General features: G+C 44.5%; 1 protein-coding gene across 3 annotated transcripts; it reads left to right on the top strand.

The window, feature by feature from the left end:
• The first annotated feature begins 121 nt into the window (after positions 1-121).
• Positions 122-20,360, top strand: TIGAR (TP53 induced glycolysis regulatory phosphatase). 3 transcript variants are annotated; one of them, XM_070371761.1, is made up of 6 exons: positions 122-1,691; positions 7,122-7,159; positions 11,019-11,140; positions 13,791-13,868; positions 14,504-14,614; positions 15,632-20,360. In XM_070371761.1, exons 1-6 carry the CDS (start codon positions 1,660-1,662, stop codon positions 16,061-16,063), a joined length of 813 nt encoding a protein of 270 aa, XP_070227862.1. In that variant the 5' UTR covers positions 122-1,659; the 3' UTR covers positions 16,064-20,360. The 3 variants fall into 3 exon arrangements, with proteins under 3 accessions (XP_070227862.1, XP_070227863.1, XP_070227864.1); XM_070371762.1 differs by lacking the exon at positions 122-1,691 and adding an exon at positions 1,787-1,916; XM_070371763.1 differs by lacking the exon at positions 122-1,691 and adding an exon at positions 2,236-2,551.
• Positions 20,361-20,450: the final 90 nt, after the last annotated feature.

Consider the following 20,450-nt stretch of genomic DNA (forward strand, 5'->3'; position numbering starts at 1 on the left):
TAAACTGTAGGGTAGTCTCTGAACTCTTGAATGAATAACGCAGAATAATGTCCATTCTTTCAAAGAGTCTCATTTTTCAACTGTTTTTTTCCTGATTCTCAACGTTTTTGAAAACATACATGGTTTTTATAGGTAGTTCTTGGATAATTAAACATTTCATATTATTTTAATTTTCTAAATTTTTCCAAAACAATTCTCTCCTCTTATAAAGCTAATTTTTTTAGATGTTTGATTTGACAAATGAATGCAACTCTGAACACAAGGACAAATGGAAATTTATAGCCAAGGGTGGGCTACCCGGAGGCTCAGGGGAAAAGAATCTGCCTGCAATGCAAAAGATGCAGGTTCAATTCCTGGGTCGGGAAGATTCCCTGGAAAAGGAAATTAATTACACCCTACTCCAGTATTCTTGCCTGGAAAATTCCATGGACCGAGGAGCCTGGCGGGCTACAGTGCATAAGATCACAGAGTCACACACAGCTGAGCACACATGCATAGCCAAGGGTGCAGGGTGAAGGATAGAATAGAAAATGAGGTAGAGAACGGAAAATATGACCATGAGGAACTAGGTGAGATATTGGGGGAATGCGGACGGAGAGGAACGTGATTTTATTTACAGAATGGAGGAAGAGGAGTTCGATTAGACATCAAGGGTGGAAGGATTCTCCAGCAAGTGGCTTCGCAGGACTTTTGGTAAAAATCGGGCCCTGCAGGCGAAACAAGAGGCCTAGTCCAGATAAGGGCTGCTGCTGCTGCTGCTGCTGCTAAGTCGCTTCAGTCGTGTCCGACTCTGTGCGACCCCATAGACGGCAGCCCACCAGGCTCCCCCGTCCCTGGGATTCTCCAGGCAAGAACACTGGAGTGGGTTGCCATTTCCTTCTCCAGTGCATGAAAGTGAAAAGTGAAAGTGAAGCCGCTCAGTCATATCCGACTCTTCGCGACCCCATGGACTGCAGCCTACCAGGCTCCTCCGCCCATGGGATTTTCCAGGCAAGAGTACTGGAGTGGGTTGCCAAAGGGCTGCCAGGGGCCAAGCCTAGGACTTTGTGTCCGGAGCAGGTCAGTCTAGGCGGAGGTGGGGGCTGAAGCCGGGTGGGTCTAAGCACACTGCTGACCCCACGCTCCCAGTGCCAGCGGTTAACATAAACCCTAGGACCGAACGTGTCTGGAGCTGTACATCCACGAAGCAGGACTGCTGGCCGCACTCCAGCCTCAAATCAGACTAACCGCAATCGGAGCGGCAGCAGCCTTATCACCGCTGAGCCTCCAGCCCTGGGTTTGCCCCGGCGCGACCCGTCTGCCGGGCTCGGGGCGGGGCCGCCGCACCTGCAGCGCTCCAATCACCGGCCTGCGCGCAGCGGCGCACGCGCCACGGCCCTGGGCGGGATCTGGCCACCCATCAGTCTTCGCGACCTGCCGGGCCTCCGCCTCTCTGATTGGCTGGTCAGGGAGTGACGTAGAGTCCGCCTTCACCTATAGCTGCGGAGCCGGCCGGCGGCGCGGTGCGGAAGCGGCGGGGCTCGGCGGGCGCAGTGCTGGGCAGTGGGCGCAGTGCTGGGCAGTGGGCGCAGTGCTGGGCAGTGGGCGCAGTGCTGGGCAGCGGGTGCGGATTCTGGCGGCGCTGAGGTCCTTGGTCCTCTGGCTCCGGGCGTGGGCGGGATGACGCGCTTCGCTCTGACCGTGGTCCGGCAGTGAGTATGGCCGTCGCGGGCTGCCCTTGTCCCTTCCGTGGCGTGCTGCGGGGCTGGGCCGGGGGGACCCAGGATCCGCACCCGCCGCGCCAGTCCTGTCACGTGTGTTCCCCCTCTGCTCGGCCTGGCGATTTCTGGATGTTCCCAGTGAGTTACCCCCTTCCGGCTCTACTGGCCCAGCGACGCTGAGCAGAAGGCCAGGGGTCAGATGTCATCGGTCCCCCAGTACGTGGGGACAGGGATGTCGGAAGGAGTGAGGTCAAGGTCCCGCCCCCCCACCTCACCCCAGCTTGGGGCCGGCTGAATCCGAAGACACAGTCGAGTCCCCTCACCTCCCGGGCCGCGCGTTAGCCCCCAGCTGGGCCCGCAGGGTCTGCAGCGTGGACCGGCTCGGGGCTGACCTTTCCCCTGCAGGCTCTGCTCCCACTCTGTACCCTCTGTCCCCCAGGCTCGGGTCTGAGATTCTCTTCCCCGCAGAGCTTCGGTCGCTGGGGGAGGAGCTGGGGCCGTGGGGCGGGGGGGTGCGCCTCGCCCTGTTCTCAGCCGCCTGCACCGCCCTCAACAAATATTTTTAACATGCAGCGTTACAGGGAGCCAAATGCTGACATATCTTGCCATGCCTTCCTTTTCCTTTTCGACTCTATGTTTGCCCGGTGTTAACTGAGTTCAGGGCGGTCAGGAGCACAGATTTTTCAAGCAAGGGCGACATAGATTGGAATCTGGGCTCCACCTGGGAGCCTTGTAACCTGGGCTTCCTTTAACCGACTTAATTTACACGACCTCAGTTTCCTGATTTATAAAATGGGGATAGTGATAGCCCCCACCCCACTGGATTAGTGTGATCATTAAATGTTAGAAAGGTAAAGTGCATAGCACTGGGGAGGGGTGGGGAGCGTATATGAGAATTAACGAACTTTTGTTTGTGTTAAGGACAGCTCTGATAAAAATGCAGCGTGTGGTCCAGTATGTGTGTGTGTGGTTAATGGGACCCAGCATTCTGAGTGGCTTCTGTGTATCAGAGGACTGGGTTACGGGTCACTAAGATTCCATTTTTGACTTGTTGGAGCTTGCAAGCAACATCAGAATGGTCTAACCTTGTCAAGCTGCCTTTAGTTGCTGTCTTTTTTTTGGTCCTGTTCTTCCTGAATAGGAAGGTTATCTCAGCTGTTATCTGAAGTTGTCCCTTTAGGACTCACAGGATTTTAATGGCCAAGCGAGAAATGGAGATCCTTTCTCCACCCCATTCCTCTGCATGTTATAGAATGGTTTATTACCATCATGTGACCTTCCAAGAACTTACAGCTACTCCATAGCAGAACAGGAACTAGTCTTGATGGCACTTTCCTCTTAATTTGCAGCACTTTCTAGATGCCTGACCCAGTGCCTGACATAAAATTGAAGCCCAGAAGCCATAGAAAATCTAGGCTAAACCACCCCTTGAAAAACAAGCTGATCCCTATTTAGATGCTTAATAGACAATTGTTACATGAATGTATATTTTATCCCCTCCTCCCTTCTTAAAAAGGGCTTGAAAGGTGTAAAGTTGTTCCTCAAAGAAATCCTTTGAGGACTTAATTTAAAAATAAGTCTTAATGAATTAGTATTTGCCAGGTACTGTTGTAATTAAATTCTGACTACCATCCAGTGTGGTAAAGAGGGCCTCTCAATTTGCAGATGAGGAAACAGACACAGAGGTCATGTGACTTGCTTAAAATCACGTGATGAGTTGGGGAGGGGGTTTAAACCAAGGTGGTGGTACTGTGGCCCATCCTGTTAACTGCTTTGCCCTTCTGACTCCTATTTTAGAATTAAAGCCTAGTGTTTGTGGATTGCTTGACTATCACCAGCCATTTCAGAAGCTACTTTTTACTTCTTGTGATCTGACTGTGAAGAGTGATAAGAACAGTTTGCTTTGTTCTGTTCTGTTCATGGGAAAGGGCTTCTCTGGTGGTTCAGTGATAAAGAATCCACCTGTAGTGCAGGAGATGCAGGTTTGATCCCTGGGTCGGGAAGATCCACTGGAGGAGGAAATGGCAACCCACTCCAGTAATCTTGCCTGGAAAATCCCATGAACAGAGGAACCTGGTAGGCTGCAGTCCATGGGGTCAAAAAGAGTCGGACGCTACTTAACCATCAAGCACACGGGCATCCATAAGAAACTGCAGAGAAAGTGTTGAAATAATTGATAGGGAATAGTTAGTTTCCTCCTTCAGAATTCTCAAAGCTAAAAATTGATGATTCTTTCAGGAAAAGAAACAAGATGCTAAAAGACGCTTACTCCTTGGAAGGAAAGTTATGACCAACTTAGACAGCATATTAAAAAGCAGAGACATTACTTTGTCAACAAAGGTCTGTCTAGTCAAGGCTATGGTTTTTCCAGTGGTCATGTGTGGATGTGAGAGTTGGACTATAAAGAAAGCTGAGCGCCGAAGAACTGATGCTTTTGAACTGTGGTGTTGGAGAAGACTCTTGAGAGTCCCTTGGACTGCAAGGAGATCCAACCAGTCCATCCTAGGGGAGATCAGTCCTGAGTGTTCATTGGAAGGACTGATGTTGAAGCTGAAACTCCAATACTTTGGCCACCTGATGCAAAGAGCTGACTCTTTGGAAAGACCCTGATCCTGGGAAAGATTGAGGGCAGGAGGAGAAGGGGATGACAGAGGATGAGATGGTTAGATGGCATCACTGACTCAATGGACATGAGTTTGAGTAGACTCTGGGAGTTGGGGATGGACAGGGAGTCCTGGCGTGCTGCAGTCCACGGAGTTGCAAAGAGTCGGACACGACTGAGCGACTGAACTGAATTGAGTTTTATTGAATGGTGACTCTTCTGATAATGGAAGAAAACTTTTTAATTGCAATTTAAGCTCAGCCAAACCCTTTATGAATCTTGTGCTTTAAGCTCAGCCAGATTCTTTATGAATCTTGTGCTGTTACTGTCAGCATGTTGATCTTCATCAACATCCTTGAACGTGAGAGTGCCAGTGTGTATCATTGTTGGAACAGAATACCCCAGATTTCACACTTCAAGTTTACTAATCTGATTGAGCTGTAGTTTCTCATGGTCTTAGAACAGCATTGTTGAAAACCCCAATAAATGCAGAAAAGCCTCTGGTTTCCTCGAAACATTCTTGTAGGTGTTTGCAGTTAGTTGCCTGCCAAACTACTCCATTTCACTTCCATTTTTAGCTAGTTCTTTAAACATTTCTACCAACTAATTTACTTTTAATTCCTGAAAGATGATTAATTAGTATAGGTATTGACAGCAACACTGATTTTATTTTTTTAATTCTGCCTCTTTTGGCAGTTACTTAGTTTTCACTGAATGCTAATCATTGTTCTAATAGAGCAGGCAAGTTGAATATTGGATCATCTGTAAACTCTTATAAAGATACATGTAATTGCTATGTTCCCGTGATGTGTTTTCTGGGAGTAGGATTGATTAATTGGAAGAGCCTGTGCAGCTAGGACTAATGTAATGTAGATCCAGTGAAAATCCTCACATTCCTAGCCCTTGGAAACTTCGCTATTTTCAAATGAATTAATTGTGGAGGAATCACTGTAAGGCTGTATATTCATGGTTGAATAGCGGGAGAGTACACTCCATTCTCGTGTATACCAGAACATCTACTTTGACAACTCGCCTCAGTTGTACCCTAATGTCCCATGATTTGTCTCTCCTGTGGCAAACCCAAGTACTTGTCTGCTGAATTTGAATTATTTAAAAGGATGTGATTAGGAAATTAAGCTCTCTTACATGGTTTCTAGAGAAGCGCTGTCGAGCATAAACCAGAACTAACAAAATAAAATGTCTTTTAAAGTGAAGAACAGCGTGATAATCCCCCAAACGAACGGTGCATATTTGAGGGCCTATAAATGGCCAGTCATCAGACTTGGCTTCTTGTCATAAGGCTTGGGATTCTTACAGAGTCGGATATCTGTCTTGGAAGTGAATCCCACTGCACATTTTGAAAATGAGTGCTGTTACTCCTGACTCCTTCAAAATATACTCCTCTGACCTTTCCACTCTCCTGATTTTCCCTGTGGCTGCTACAAGCCAAGCTTTGGTTAGGGAAGTGGATTAATAGTAAACCTATTCTAGCCACCCACTTTTCTTTCCCACTCCCCAAATTAGCTATAACCAGTTGCTTCAAGAATTTGTACAAACCTCTCGAGAAATGTTTGGTTTGTAACAAACATTTACAAAGCTGTAAAACTAAATATTTGTGCACATTTTTTTGGGGGGAAAAAATCCTGTTACTAGATTGCTTCTCTGTGATGTTTATAAGGTGATTTGAAAGCAAAATCTGCCCCATAGGATGCCAGTGCGCCCCGCCCTCCCCTGGCCAGCCTCAATCCAGTTGTTTTGTGACAGTGTTTCTCACCCTGTCACTCTTCTGGTTGCTTCAGAATGGGCTGGGTTTGGTTTTGTAATCCCTCAGCGTTGCAGAGCGGAGCAGCTGGGGCCGCTCGAGGACTCGGAAGCCAGGGTGGGGACTGTGGGTCCCTGTACCCCTTTCCGCTCCACTCATGGTCCCCTGGACCTGCTCGCTCAGCCCAGCAGATGAATGGGTGGACTGGCTGTCCTATTTGGTCCTGACATCTGGGAAGTAGTTTTGGTCAACATATTTGAAGATGATTTAACAAAAATTTTCTGTCTGTATATACACTTTTTTTTTTTAATTGGGGTATAATTGCTTTACAGTGTTTTGTTAGTTTCTGCTGTACAACAGTATGAGTCAGATACCAGTACACGTACGTTGCCTCCCTGCCGTCCCTCCCTCCTAGCTTCACGGAGCGCCGAGCTGAGCCCCCTGCCCTGTGCAGCAGCTTTCTCTAGCTATCTGTTGTACACGTGGTGGTGTGTACATCTCGGTGCTACTCAGTTCGTCTGCCCCCCGCCCTCCTCCCCCACCACGTCCACAGATGTGCTTTCTACATCTGTGTCTCTGTTCCTACCTTGCAAGGAGGTGCATCAAGACTTTTTTCTAGATTGCGTATATACGTGTTAATATACAATATTTGTTTTTCTCTTTCCGACTTGCTTCACTCTGTACGACAGGCTCTGGGTTTATCCACATCACTTACAACTGACTCAGATTCATTTCTTTTTATGGCTGAGTGACACTCCATTGTGTATCTGTACATATACTTTGAAAAGTAATATTCTCTGCCTTCAATTCACTGAAGATTTATCTATATACATTTTACTTTGGAACAGTTTGAAATTTTTAGCTCATCAATTCGGTACATAGAATAGACAGCTGCAGATAGTAGTTTAGAGTGTCATTTTTACAGGTTAGATTCTAACGTAGGTACAATGTGCTGTCTTTACAAATATCGTGACCTTTCATTGCTGATTTTTTTCCCCTCATTTCAAAAGTAACCTAATTTGATAATAAAGGCTTTCTCCCTGTGTTTCTATTTTAGTGGAGAAACAAGACTTAACAAGGAGAAAATAATTCAAGGTTGGTATTCTCTGAGTTTTATTGTTTAGCTCTCTCTGTTCATGTTCATGTGAAATGTAGGTTAAAGAGATCTGATAGGGTAGGATGGACCGGGGGCAGGTCTGGACTGTGAGCTGGGATTACGGAATTAAAGCCTGTGGTAACAGAAGTATGATCAGAGTAGATGGTACTCAAGAGGAGTGAGTGTCTTGAGTGAATTGGATGTGAAGACCAGTGGTCTAAATTGTTTGTGGGCGGCTCCAAAGCGACCTCTCAGCTGATTAAGGAGCTGTATTGGGTCTAATTGTCTTCAAATATATCTGCCAGGGTTTAAAATGACTTCATATTTGGAAACAAAAATTTACTGGCTGGTGTTAATGGTATTTTTCCTGCTAAGATATATTATTTTTAGTCGTAAGAAATAAATAGTTTAAAAAGAGAATTCCTGTTCTCACATGGGGTTGTTACTTTATTCTGTCTTGCTCCCCACCCCACCTCAGCCGAGCTTGCTCTGTTAATTTGGGCTCAGGTTCTTTTAATCTCCCTGCGATCCAGCTGGTCTGGCTTCTAAAGAATATCTTTCAGCTAGACATGCTATTTCTGTGCTCTGATGATCCAAGCGTTGAGTTTTGTATTTTGGGGCTAGGGACATCTGGTGTTTGCAGGAGCTGATTTTTAATACCCCACGTGCCTGCCTCCTTCTGCTGGAAACCAGTCTGTTTCCCACTGACCTGGGCCCCACGCAGAGCATCGTCAGGACTCATTACCTTGTTTGTTCATGGGCCCTGCTCACTCGTCTCGTTTCATTTGAAACTGGCAGTAGAACATGAATAAAAGTTTCCATGTTCAGGACCTGTTGTTTAGATTTGTTTTGTGTTCTTTTTCTCACTTCGGAAGTTAGACGCTTAGTCTCCTCAGTCACAGCCACCTCTTTCTTTTAAGTTTTGTCAGCATTCAAGCTTATATGGTTCTGAGTACCGTTTTTGTTGCATGCCTACAGTTTCGATTTATAGTAATCTAGTAAATAGTCAGTACCAAGTATCTTAAATTTCCATTATGATTTATGATTTCTGTAGGTTATTTCGAACTGTTTTTTAAATTTCCAAATGAGTGGACTCTTTGGTTTTGTTCTTCATCTTTTGTGATTGACTTAGAGTGTGATTGCTTTCTGTTTTGACAATATGGCTTACTTGGTAATATGTCTGAAATTGGTTAGCGTGGTCAGTTTTTATAAATTTACTATATGTTTGAGAAAAATCTTTGTTTTCTAATTGTTGGGTTTGGAGTTTGATATCAAATCATTCATCTTGATTTTGTCGTTCAAATCTTCCCCTACTTTACTAGTTTTGTAAGTTTACTCATGTGCCTGTATGACCTAAGGGTCAGTTTATGCATGAGATGTATTGAATTTCCCACTGTGATAGCCAATTCATCCTTAAATACCTTCAATTTTATCAATTTGTGCTTTATATATATATATTCTGCTTTTACATCCTTCGAGACTATTTTATTAGGCACATACAAATTTAAAGATTGCTCTATCTTCCTGGTGAATTGAACCTTATTTATAGTTATCTTCACAATCCTTAGTGAGACTTCTGTCACAAAGTCATGTATTTCTGAGAGTGATATGGCAGCTCAAGCTGTGTGGGGTTGGAATTTTCCTGGTGTGTATTTTCCCATCCCTTTCTTTTCAGCATTGCTGGGTACCGGTCTCCTAAGTGTTAACCTTGTCAATGGTAGGCAGCTGATTCTGGTTCTCTTAAAAAAAAAAAAAGCAGTCTTTTTGTTAACTGGTGAGAGTGGTTTAATCCATGTTGACTCTGGTTTCTGGTGTGTTTGGATTTTTCCTTTGTGGTTCTTTTTTTTCCTTCGTTTTCTAATCTTTTCCTTCTCACTCACCTTTACTTCTTAGGTGCCTGCTTTTCTTTCCCTTATCCAACCCACTGTTATCTTGCCTTCTGGCCTTGAAATAAGCCATGTCTGTTCTTTTAATAGTTGTCTTTGTATCTTCACCATTCATACCTAATAAAGTATAAGGTAAATATCCTCTCTCCTGAAAGATGTGTTGGCATGTGCTGTTGTTTTAGTCTCCTGTCCTTTTCACCTGTGCAGCCTAGGCATTATTTTACTTAGTGTTTGTTTAATTTACAGCCATACTTGCCAGCTTCTCCTGTCACCATTTCTTTTGCATCTCGGACCTTCATTCCTGAAGCATCTTTTCTGAGAAGTTCTCTTGTGTAAATCGGTTGGTGGTAAAGATAGTTTCAATCAGTTCTATTCCATGCAGTTCTGTTTCTATTTTCTTTAGTCTTCTTTAGTCCAGTTCTAGACTGATGGTTCTTTTGGAAGCCATTACTCTGCTGGGTTTTTTTATTTTGGCTTCTGTTGCTCCTGTCCAGAGATCTTCTCTCAACCAAATGGTGTCCCATGGTGGATATCCCATCATGGCCATGGTGTCCCATCATATCCCATGGTGTCCCATCTGTCTTTCTCTGTAGCTGTTTTTAAAGTCTTTTTATTTTGGTTTTCTACAGTTTCTCTTACTAAATCTGGTAGGGTTTGTTTTTTTTTTTTAATAATTTATCCTTGGTGTGCATCATGTTTCCTTTATCTGTAGTTTTATGTCTTTCCTGATTTCTGTTCTCCATTTCGCTCTTCCTGTTCTCCATTTCACACTTCCTGTTCTGTTTCATAGTTCCTGTTCTTCATTTCACACTTCCTGTTCTTTGTTTCACACTTCCTATTCTCCATTTCACACTTCCTGTTCTCCATTTCAAACTTCCTATTGTTTCATACTTCCTATTCTCCATTTCACACTTCCTATTGTTTCATACTTCCTATTCTCCATTTCACACTTCCTATTCTCCATTTCACACTTCCTGTTCTGTTTCATAATTCCTTTTCTCCATTTCACACATCCTGTTCTCCATTTCATACTTCCTATTCTTCATTTAGCACTTCCTGTTCCGTTTCATGCTTCTTGTTCTCCATTTCTCTCTCTCTTGAGTTCCCACTGGCTGTAGTTAGGAATCCTTGTCCTTCCTCCATGTCTTAACATGTCTGAGACGTGCTCTTATCTCCTCATATCTGTGGGAAAGGGGCACGGGGGACCACTTCAGCCTTACCTTTGGGTTCGTGAAGCTTCTCAGCTTAATGAATTTCCTTTTATCCACTGAGGGATATTTTTTACCTCCACAGCAATTCCGTTTTTCATTGTTAAAAGATTTGTTTAGCTCCTTCAGAAACCTGTCTGGTTTTGAGGACTTGCTGTTGCTTGTCTTTGTGATGCAGAGTGCAGCCTCTGCTGATTCCATGTCTGAAGTACTGGCGGTTCCAAGTCCGTTACCCGTTGTTTCTGCTGACCCTCATTCACGATGGTTTATTGTCCTGTGTGTCGTGTCGCTGGCCAAACTGATCTTTGCTCTAAGCTGGTAGAAGGCTTGTTGGCCTTTATGGAGAGTAATTTGCAGTACTGTATGTTACTGAATTTAAACAGTGGAGATAAAGAAGGAAAACTTCTCTAGATGATGATCCAACCACCCAAATACAGCAGCTGGGCCGAGAAGGTAGATCAGAGGCAGCACTAATGAAACAGGCTGGTAAAGCGGTGGGCGGTGCAAGGCAGGGGAGCTGAAGACAGTCTCATCACCCACCAGTTCCCATCAGGCAGACATGCTGGAAAACACTTGGATACCTGAACCTCTATAGGGATTATAGCTTAATTTTGCTTGCTTTTGGTTTTCTGAACAGTTATGTGGAAAGTACTCAAGGAAGTCTTAATAAAATATAAACGCTCTTTATATTCTCTTAGGTATGATTTTTATTTGCATCCGTTATATATATTTGAACGTTATTGTTCCTTCTCTTAATACTGCAGGACAAGGAATAGATGAGCCTCTTTCAGAAACTGGATTTAAACAAGCAGCTGCTGCTGGTATATTTCTTAAAGATGTGAAGTTTACTCATGTTTTCTCCAGTGACCTTACAAGGACAAAGCAGGTAAGTTTAGTCAAGGATGAGGCTCGTAAATCAAAAGTTTCAACAGTTGTACCTTGAAAAATTTCCTCCCAGAGTTCATAGAGAATTAAATCGCACACAAACATCATCCCCAATCCTCTCCTCGCTGACAGAAGTTCTTTTTATTTCACTTTTATATTTTATTTTATTTTGGTAATTTAATCAGAGCAGCTTGGGGGGAAATGTCTAACAAAATGCCAAAAAAAGGCAAAGAGGGTGTTGTGAGAGAAACCCAGTGGAAACACCAAAGATTTAACGATTGAGATATCAGATATTGAAACTCAGATAGAGTTTAAAAAGCAGTTATGTTGCTATAAAGAAATGAAAGATGTGTGAAATAGCTTTAGGGAGCAGATTACTATAAAAACAATCCCAGAGGTTTGAAAAAACCAAATCAACTTCTGAAAGCTAAGGGAAGGAGACTTTAGTGACAACCATGGGGGAATAACAGGGCTGGAATGTAGCCTCCCCCAACAAACAACCAGAAAACAAGACAAAACCTGTGAGACAACTGTTTTCAGATAGTGGACTCCAGGAAGCTTGGGCTGCAGTCTCAGATGGGGTGAAACAAAGGGGATGAGCCCTCAGTCGTTGTGGTTTTCTGACTAAAGTGATCTCCAGACTTCTGCAAAAGCAGCCAGCTGGAGGTCATTGGTCTCCGAGTTGAGGGAACAAAGCTTAGAATTTGGAAGGCTTAAGGAACTAAAATCTGTGGGCGTGCTGGAGGGAGAAATGCACAGAGAAGACTCTAGACACGTGTATAGAAGTCCTCATCAGTCTCTGGTGAACAGTTAGTCTGCACAGGTGTGGCTGGAACCACATGAGGGCAGAAAACGGAACTCTGGGGGAGAACAGTTGCTGGGGTGTGGTTGTCCAGTTGATTCCTGGGGCCCACACAAAGTGGGGAGGTGTGAGAGCTCCCACAGCACAAGTGGAGGCTTTGCTGAATACAGAGAGTGTGTCACCCCATCACCGTGAGGCTAAACTGCCCTCAGAGGAGCATAACGAGGGGAGAAGTAGGAGGCGGCAGAAGCAACTCCATCTTCTAGAGATGAAAAAGGCAGTGTTCTGAAATGATAATTCCACAGGGTGGGATTAGCAGTAGGTTAGACACTGTAGATGGAGAAGGCAATGGCACCCCACTCCAGTACTCTTGCCTGGAAAATCCCATGGATGGAGGAGCCTGGTAGGCTGCAGTCCATGAGGTCGCTAAGAGTCGGACACGACTGAGCGACTTCACGTTGACTTTTCACTTCCATGCATTGGAGAAGGAAATGGCAACCCACTCCAGTGTTCTTGCCTGGAGAATCCCAGGGACGGCGGGGCCTGGTGGGCTGCCGTCTATGGGGTCGCACAGAGTCGGACACAACTGAAGCGACTTAGCAGCAGCAGCAGCAACAGACACTGTAGAAGAGGAGGTCAGTGAATGTGAAGACGTGGAAACTGAACATTCCAAAATTAACTGTGGAAGGAAAAAAGGCTGGAAAAGGAAAAATGAAGAGTCTCTGAACTGTGGGACAGTACCAGGCAGTGCAGACTTCAACATATAGTTGAAGTCTCAAAAGGGAAACAGGGAAGAGAGTTGGGGTGAGTGTGAAGGTAAAAGATACTTTGAAGAAATGACAACCCTGCAGTGCTTTCGAAAATTAAGGTAAAATAAAGACTTTCTCTTTCAAGCGTGAGTTGAGGGACCCACACTCACATGCTCAGTTGTTTTTGTAAGTGTTTTTGGTCAGTTGGACTTTGACAGAGATGCCAAGATAATTCTGTGTTTGAAAGGGTGGTCTTTTCAATAAAAGGTGTTGAAACAATGGGCCAGCCATCTGGAAAAACATGACATGTGACTCTTGCCTACACAGTACACAAAAACTAACTTGCAGCCCATCATAGAACAAGTCTAAAAGCTAAAGCTATGGGGCTTCTATAAGAAAACACAGGAGAAAGGTCTTTATGAAAGTTTTTTGGGACAAAGCATAAATAAGACACATAGAGGGAGAAAATTATAAATGTGTATGTTATATATGTGTGTATATATCTGACACATATATATTTGTCAGTAAATAACTTTTTATAAGTGATCTACAACCTTTATTATATTAATATATATACCTTTTCCAATAAGATTTTTGCTTTCATGTATTCTTGCTATTAATTAGTGCCTTTTCTTTTCAGCTTAAAGAAGCCCCATATATATTTCTTGTAGGGCTGGTTTCGTGGTGATGAACTCCTTTAGTTTTTGTTTGTCTGGAAAACTCTTGATCTTGTCTTCAATTCCGAGCAACCTTGCTGGGTAGAGTGTTTTTAGCTGGAATTCTCAGCACTTTGAATATGTCACACCACTACCTCTGACCTGTAAGATTTCTACTAGAAAATCTACTATTAGCCTTTTGGGGTTTTCCTTGTCCTTGGGAGGAGGTGAGTTGAGAGTCTTCCTATGATACCATCCTGAGCCCTCCCAGAATGATTTTTTTCGGGGGGCGGGGTGCGTGTCATACAGAACCTTAGTTCCCCAACCAAGGGTCTGAACAGTGCCCCCTGCAATGGAAGCATGCCCCGACCATTGGCGTGCTAGGGGATTCCCCAGTAATGATTATTTTTATGAGAAAAGAAATGGTTGTCTTTTGATTTGCAGACCGTGCATGGGATTTTGGAGAAGAGCAAATTTTGCAAAGATATGACAGTAAAGTATGATTCAAGACTCCGAGAAAGGGTAAGTATTAATAGCTTACTTATATGTTGTTCTTCTACCATAAAATATCACTACAGCAACTCAGTTTATCCCATGGCTAGAAATCAAATGCCTTCCTGCTTGGGATGTGAAATTGGCTATTACATGAAGAATCTACTGTGTGGCAGTTACTCTTACTTGCTCTCGTGAATAGTGTCTTATTTAATCATTAAAATCGTAGGCGAGAGGCATCTTAAATTATAAAAGCAAGGCATACTTGTGAGGACTTAGTACAGAAGAGTTTAAAAGTGAAAAGTTCTCTTCCCAGCCTCTGATCCTTCTACATCAACACTGGTTGTTAGTGGTCTCTTTGGTCTTCTGATTTAATGACTTATGAAAGGTGTCATTTTAATCTTTCTTACTATGGGATTCCTGAGAAGGTAGATTTTCCGTGTCTCTTGGCCATTGGTATTTCCTCTGTGACTTGTGCATTTTGCTAAGTCTTGATTTTTAAGAGCCTAAACAGCTAACGAGCTATGAAGTCACATGGACCTGGGTTTGCATCTTTTCAGAGGAGATAGGATAAAGTAAGCTGAAAGTGTGCTGTAAACATGTACTTAATTGTCTGTGAATTGCAAATTCCCCTTGAGGCACTTTTGTCTGTTGGATCATTGCAGAAATATGGGGCTGCAGAAGGCAGGCCGCTGAGCGAGCTGAGGGCCATGGCCAAAGCGGCGGGGGAGGAGTGCCCAGCGTTCACACCGCCTGGAGGAGAGACCTTGGACCAGGTATGCAGCCTGGGGGAAAGTGGCTGTGTCCACGAGCTGGTCGACATCCGAGTAGCTAAAACCTGACTCCTCTTTGTGAGCGAGATGTTTCTGAGTTTTAGCTAAGCAATTTGCAAGTTGTTCGATTCACAGAACAACTCTGCATGATACCATTTTTCCCCCCTTTTAACCTGTCCTGTCTCGTTTATTAATTTGGCATCATTACTGATCATGGATTTGAGGAAATGGGTTGTTAGATGGTCTTGTTAAGAATGGGGAGCAGCAGTCTTTGCAGTGACAGGGGGGTCAGTGAAGCAGGTGTGTGCCGCTCGGGGAGGGCAGCCGATAGAGGCCGTCACGCCTCTCCCGCCCCCACCCCTCCAGGTGACATCATATCCCCTGGAGTGTTCTGCTGCTCAGGTGTGTTACGGGTGGTCATCTCCCCCATTTTTAATTTTCGTAGTTCCCTTGTAAGGACTTTGCAGAGTTCAGCAAGGGCCGGCCTTTCATCCTTGCTGTCATTGAGCTTCAGAAGCGTTGGACGTGGTTTCCTAGGTGACGCTGTTTCACGACCTTCTGTTTGCTTCAAGTCAGGAGTTGGGCATTGTAGCTTACTCACCTTTGCCCCCAAAGTGCTCTCATGGTTCCAGAAATATATTAGGTGCTTACTTACTAGTATCAGTGGAAGTACTGATTGAATGAATAGAGTTTCATCTGCTTCTGTGGTATTACTGACTTACAGAAAAATCAGTTCTGTTTATATCCTAAGTGTTATTCAGTCAGTTGTGTCCAACTCTTTTTGACCCCATGGACGGTAGCCCGCCAGGCTCCTCTGTCTATAGAATTCTTCAGGCAAGAATACTGGAGTGGGTTGCCATTCCCTTCTTCAGGGGATCTTCCTGACCCAGGGATTGAACCCGGGTCTCCTCCATTGCAGGCACATTCTTTACCATCTGAGCCACCAGGGAAGCCTGTTTATGTCTTAAGATAGTCATTAATGTCAGTTTATTTCACCTTTTTTTTTTTCTTTCATTGCAGCTGAAAAGGCGTGGGAAAGACTTTTTTGAATTTCTTTGTCAACTGATCCTGAAAGAAGCCGATCAGAATGAACAGTTTTCCCAGGAAGCCCCGAGCAGCTGTCTGGAAAGTTCCCTGGCAGAGATATTTCCTTTAGGGAAGAACTGTGCCTCCACGTTTAACTCTGACAGCGGCACCCCGGGCCTAGCAGCCAGTGTCTTAGTCGTGAGTCATGGCGCCTACATACGAAGCCTGTTGGATTACTTTCTGACTGACCTCAAGTGCTCGTTCCCAGCGACTCTGAGCAGGTCCGAGCTCACGTCAGTCAGCCCTAACACAGGGATGACTGTCTTCATCCTAAACTTTGAGAAAGGAGGCAAAGGGAGACCAACTGCCCAGTGTGTGTGTGTGAACCTCCAGGGCCACCTGGCCGGGGTGAACAAAACTCCCTAAATCTGAATCATCTGCATGGAAATCAGCACATGTGAGCCTCTGAGGGAGTGCCTCTTGACTTTACTTCCGTCCTCTGCTAATGCAGATTTGGAAACAGTTAAAAAGCTGTCTGTTACAGCAGGTTATAAAACTCGAGTGGAATCAGAGCCATGTAAAACACTAATAGAAAACCATCGAAAATGGACTTCTTTGGTGCAAGTACAGTTGGAATTTTCCAGGGTAATTTTACCACCCTGCTCAGTGACCTCTCTGTATTGTAAATGGATGAGGGAACTCAGTATTGTGAATTGAGGCATGAATAACCCTGTTACTATGGTTTGGGGGTTTTTTTTGTGTTTTTTTTTTTCACCTTTTTAATATCTTTTTTTTTTTAATGTTTTTCTTTTATGTCTGAAAAATCTAACTTGTTTTCTTGGTATGATACTGTATTTTTTTTTTTTTTCTTTTGCTGTCTTCATCCAGTGCTTGGAAGAGGGTACTTGTAATTTCCACTCCATATTTATGTGACAGATGTTATATTCAAAAAGTCCTTAAAGGAAACCTGCTATCATAGTTTACGTAAAAGCAAATGACACTAAATCTTTACTATGGAAATCAACTGTTGTAACTGTGGATTCTGGAGGGTTTGAGATATAGATGAATGTGGTTTGTAGTTTCAGAACAGTATACTGAGGAACAACCATCACCTATTACAGAATTTTCAAGAGGGAATCAAAGCAGGAGAAACAAAAAGAGCAGACCTTTCATATCTAACCTGTGGGCTGAAGAATTTAGTTTGAACATGGTGCTTAAGAAAGCACACAGTTGCTGATTTGCTTCAAAGCAGTGGGGATTTGTTCAAGATGAGGTTTCCTCTCTTTTCCACCAGATGGTGCTAGAGAAAAGGGATTTCGGTTATCACCGACTTCATAGACCTGAGTTTGAGCAAGCTCAGGAAGTTGGTGATGGACAGGGAAGCCTGGCACGCTGCTGTCGTTGGGGTCGCAAAGAGTCAGACAGGACTGAGCAACGGAACTGAACTGAAATTCTGTGCAACAGATGGGGGTCCCTCTGAAGTCCTCGTCTCCATGGAGAAAGTGTTTTCCATGCAGTTTTGCTTATAAATAGTCATGTTGATGAATGCTGTGAGCCTCAGCTCACAAGAGGGTAAGACTGAGTCTGTCCGTCACTTAAGGCTAAAGTCACACTTAGACGTGCGTCAGGTTTAGGATCACGCAGTCCTCAGTGTGTCCAGTGCCACCGGTGTCCTGGAACGGAGGATGTGGTCGCGCACAGGGAGCTCACTGCAGACAGCTGGCAAGTAATCAGAAAAGGACAAATAAATGCCCACTCCCCCACCCTCCAGAAGTAATAACTAATGCCCTCCTTTTTTAAATAATGCACTGAGATGGAAGTAAAGTTCCTCTAAGCAGCCGTCACTGCCCTGTTGCCTCCTGTTCTCCACAGAGGCGGCCAGCACCACGGGTCTGCACTCCCACCCGTCCTTCACATGGCTGCCTGGTATCATCAGGGAACGCTATCATTCTGGCGTTTTACAAATGGACACAGCATCGGTCTATTCTGACTTCTCACTTCCTGTGTGTATCTTGGGGCTCTATACTGGTGTGTACAGACCTGGTCACTTCTCTAACCACTGTATTCTGCAGAATAAGCACAGTACGTTTTATTTCTTTATTCTCCCATCAGTGGATGTTTTGGTTTATTCACCATTTTCTGAATAGAAACAGTGCTTCAGGGAGTGGTCTTGTGCTGTGTCAGAGAAAGCGTGTATCCCCAGCCTGACAGGAGCCAGTATTCTACAGAACAGAGGTTTTTCAGTCTCACTGGAAGTATTTCAAAAGCTCCTGGTCTCCACATCTTTGGCAACGCTGGATTTTGTCTGGTGAAATTGTTTTAATCTGACGAGTGAAGGCTATGCCCCTGTGTTAATGAGCTCTTCTGTGACTGCTGGAGTCTGGGCATTTGTGTGTGTGTGTGCATCTTGACCATGGGGTTCCCTCTCTGGCAAGTCATCAGTCTGCATGCATTCTTGGTCTGGCTTTCTGTTTGGCTGCGTAGCTTTTTTGTGGTGAGTTATAGGAGGCCTTGAAGATGTCCTCCAGTTCACTCATCTCTTGTGTATGCCACCATACACCTTTTTCATATGTGTGTCTTTTTTTATTTTGAAGTCAAACGGATATACGCTATTGTTTATGATTTGGGGGAGTTGGGGGTGTCTTTAAGAAGCTTTTCCTACCATGAGGTCATATCCTAATCTCCTTTTTCTTACAGTGTTAAGGAGTTTTCTGAATGTTTCCTCTCATCATCTGGAATTTGTTTTTGAATACTGTAAAGTCAGAATTCTGTTTTAGATATTTTTTCCCATGTGGTGAACGGTTACCAAGTCTTTCTTTTCCCAGTTGGTTCCTGATTCTCAGGCAGACCCCCACGCACCCACATGTGCTAGAGGGAGTGGACTTTGCCCCAGTTCAGGGAGCTCTGGGTTCCCATGCGGGCTTCCCGGGTGGTTCAGCTGTAAAGAATCCACCTGCGATGCAGGAGACTTGAGTTCAGTCCCTGGGTTGGCAAGATCCCCTGGCAAAGGAAATGGCAACCCAGTAAAGCACGCTAGTATACTTGCCTGGGAAATCCCACGGGCAGAGGAGCCTGGTGGGCTCCAGTCCGTGGGGTTGCAAACAGTCGGACATGACTTAGCCACTAAACAACAACTCTGTTCCCATAGGACTGTCACTCTCAGTTACTGCAGCTTCATGGCCAGGTACTCTGTACGGGGAGCACCTCTATTCTGTACACGTGTTGGAATCAGTTCATTAATTTCCAGAAAAACTCTGTTGCAATTATAACTGGAATCGCATGCCTGTGTTCAATTAGTCATTCGGTAGATTTATTTTGAGCATGGCACATACATGCCAGGCTGTCACAAGAACTATTAGAGCTATTCTAAGAACTGCGAATATATAGCAATGAACAGAAAAATAGACCATCCTTGTGGAAGCCATACTCTGTCCAGGAAGATGAATACAGGACCTGTCAGTGGGCTCTTTGCAGTGGAGGGAAATGAAGCGGGAAGACCCGAGGGAGGCGTGCGGCTTTATTTGAGGGATGCCGGGAGGGTTCCCACAGGTGGGAGCAGAAGGTGGGATCCAAAGACTGAAACCAAGAATGAACTCTGCTCGTCTGTGGGAGGAGACGAGCAACCCAGATGGAGATGGGGACACGGACGGAGGAGGAAGGGTCAAGCTCTGTGTGGGACCCAAGCTGGTGTGGGGGGAGCAGGTACTGGGAAGTCTGGGTGGGCGACAGGAGAAGGGAGCAGAAAGCAGAAGGGATGAGGGAGGGAGGCCTGGCTTAAGGGCTGGGGCTCATCTGTTGATGGGTTAATGTCTGATGGGACCAGGCGGCAACATGGGGAAGATCCGTGGTCAGTAGACTTGTGTTCAGCTTCTAGTAGTTTTGTGGCTGAGTGAGTCTCTTCGTGTCCCCGAGCTTCTATTTCCTTATATTAAGTGGAGAATAATTATAACAAAGTGTGTGTGTGTGTTGGTAACCTTTTGCTTTTGATATGTCATGCCCACAGAAAAGTGGCAAGAATAATACAAGAAACTCCTCATGTTAATCTCTTCACCCAGATTCACCACTTGCTTACATTTTGAGCCATTTGTTTTGTCCTGCAGGCTCATGGGTATGTTTTCCCCCTGAAACACTGGAGAGCAATCTGGAGATCCCATGCCCTTTCCCCTGCAAAATTTCAGTGTGTTGAAAGTGTTAGTCACTCAGTCATGTCCGACTCTGCCACCGCATGGACTGTAGCCCACCAGGCTGCTCTGTCCATGGATTCTCCAGGCAAGAATACTGGAGTGGGTTGTCATTTCCTCTTCCAGGGGGTCTTCCCGACCCAGGGACCAAACCCAGGTCTCCCGTGTCTCCTGTACTGCAGGTGGATTCTTCCTGCAAATTCTTCCTGTAGCCATCCCCAAATCACAGTTTGACTGTGATTACCTTTGTTGTTATTTTTCTTGAGATTTGATGAACTTCTTGTATCAGTACGTTCATTTTTCATCAGTTTTGGGGAAGTTTCAGTCATTATATCTTCAAATAATATTCCTCAACTTTTTCTGTACCTTTCCTGGAACTCCACTTACACATATTTTGGACAATTTGATACTGTCACACAAATCATTGAGACACCGGTCATGATTTTTTTTAACGTATTTATTCTTTCTTCAGATTAAGAGTATATGTTGACTTTATTATCTTCAATGGCTATTTATCTGCTTAATAAATTTATTATTTCAGATATTGTATCTTTCAATTCTTGATTTCTACTTGGTTCTTTATTATTTCTTTTCTCTGATCTGTTTATTCCTTAGTACCATTCTTTCCTTTT

Source organism: Bos mutus, chromosome 5, assembly GCF_027580195.1.
Source record: "Bos mutus isolate GX-2022 chromosome 5, NWIPB_WYAK_1.1, whole genome shotgun sequence".
Lineage (NCBI taxonomy): Eukaryota > Metazoa > Chordata > Mammalia > Artiodactyla > Bovidae > Bos > Bos mutus.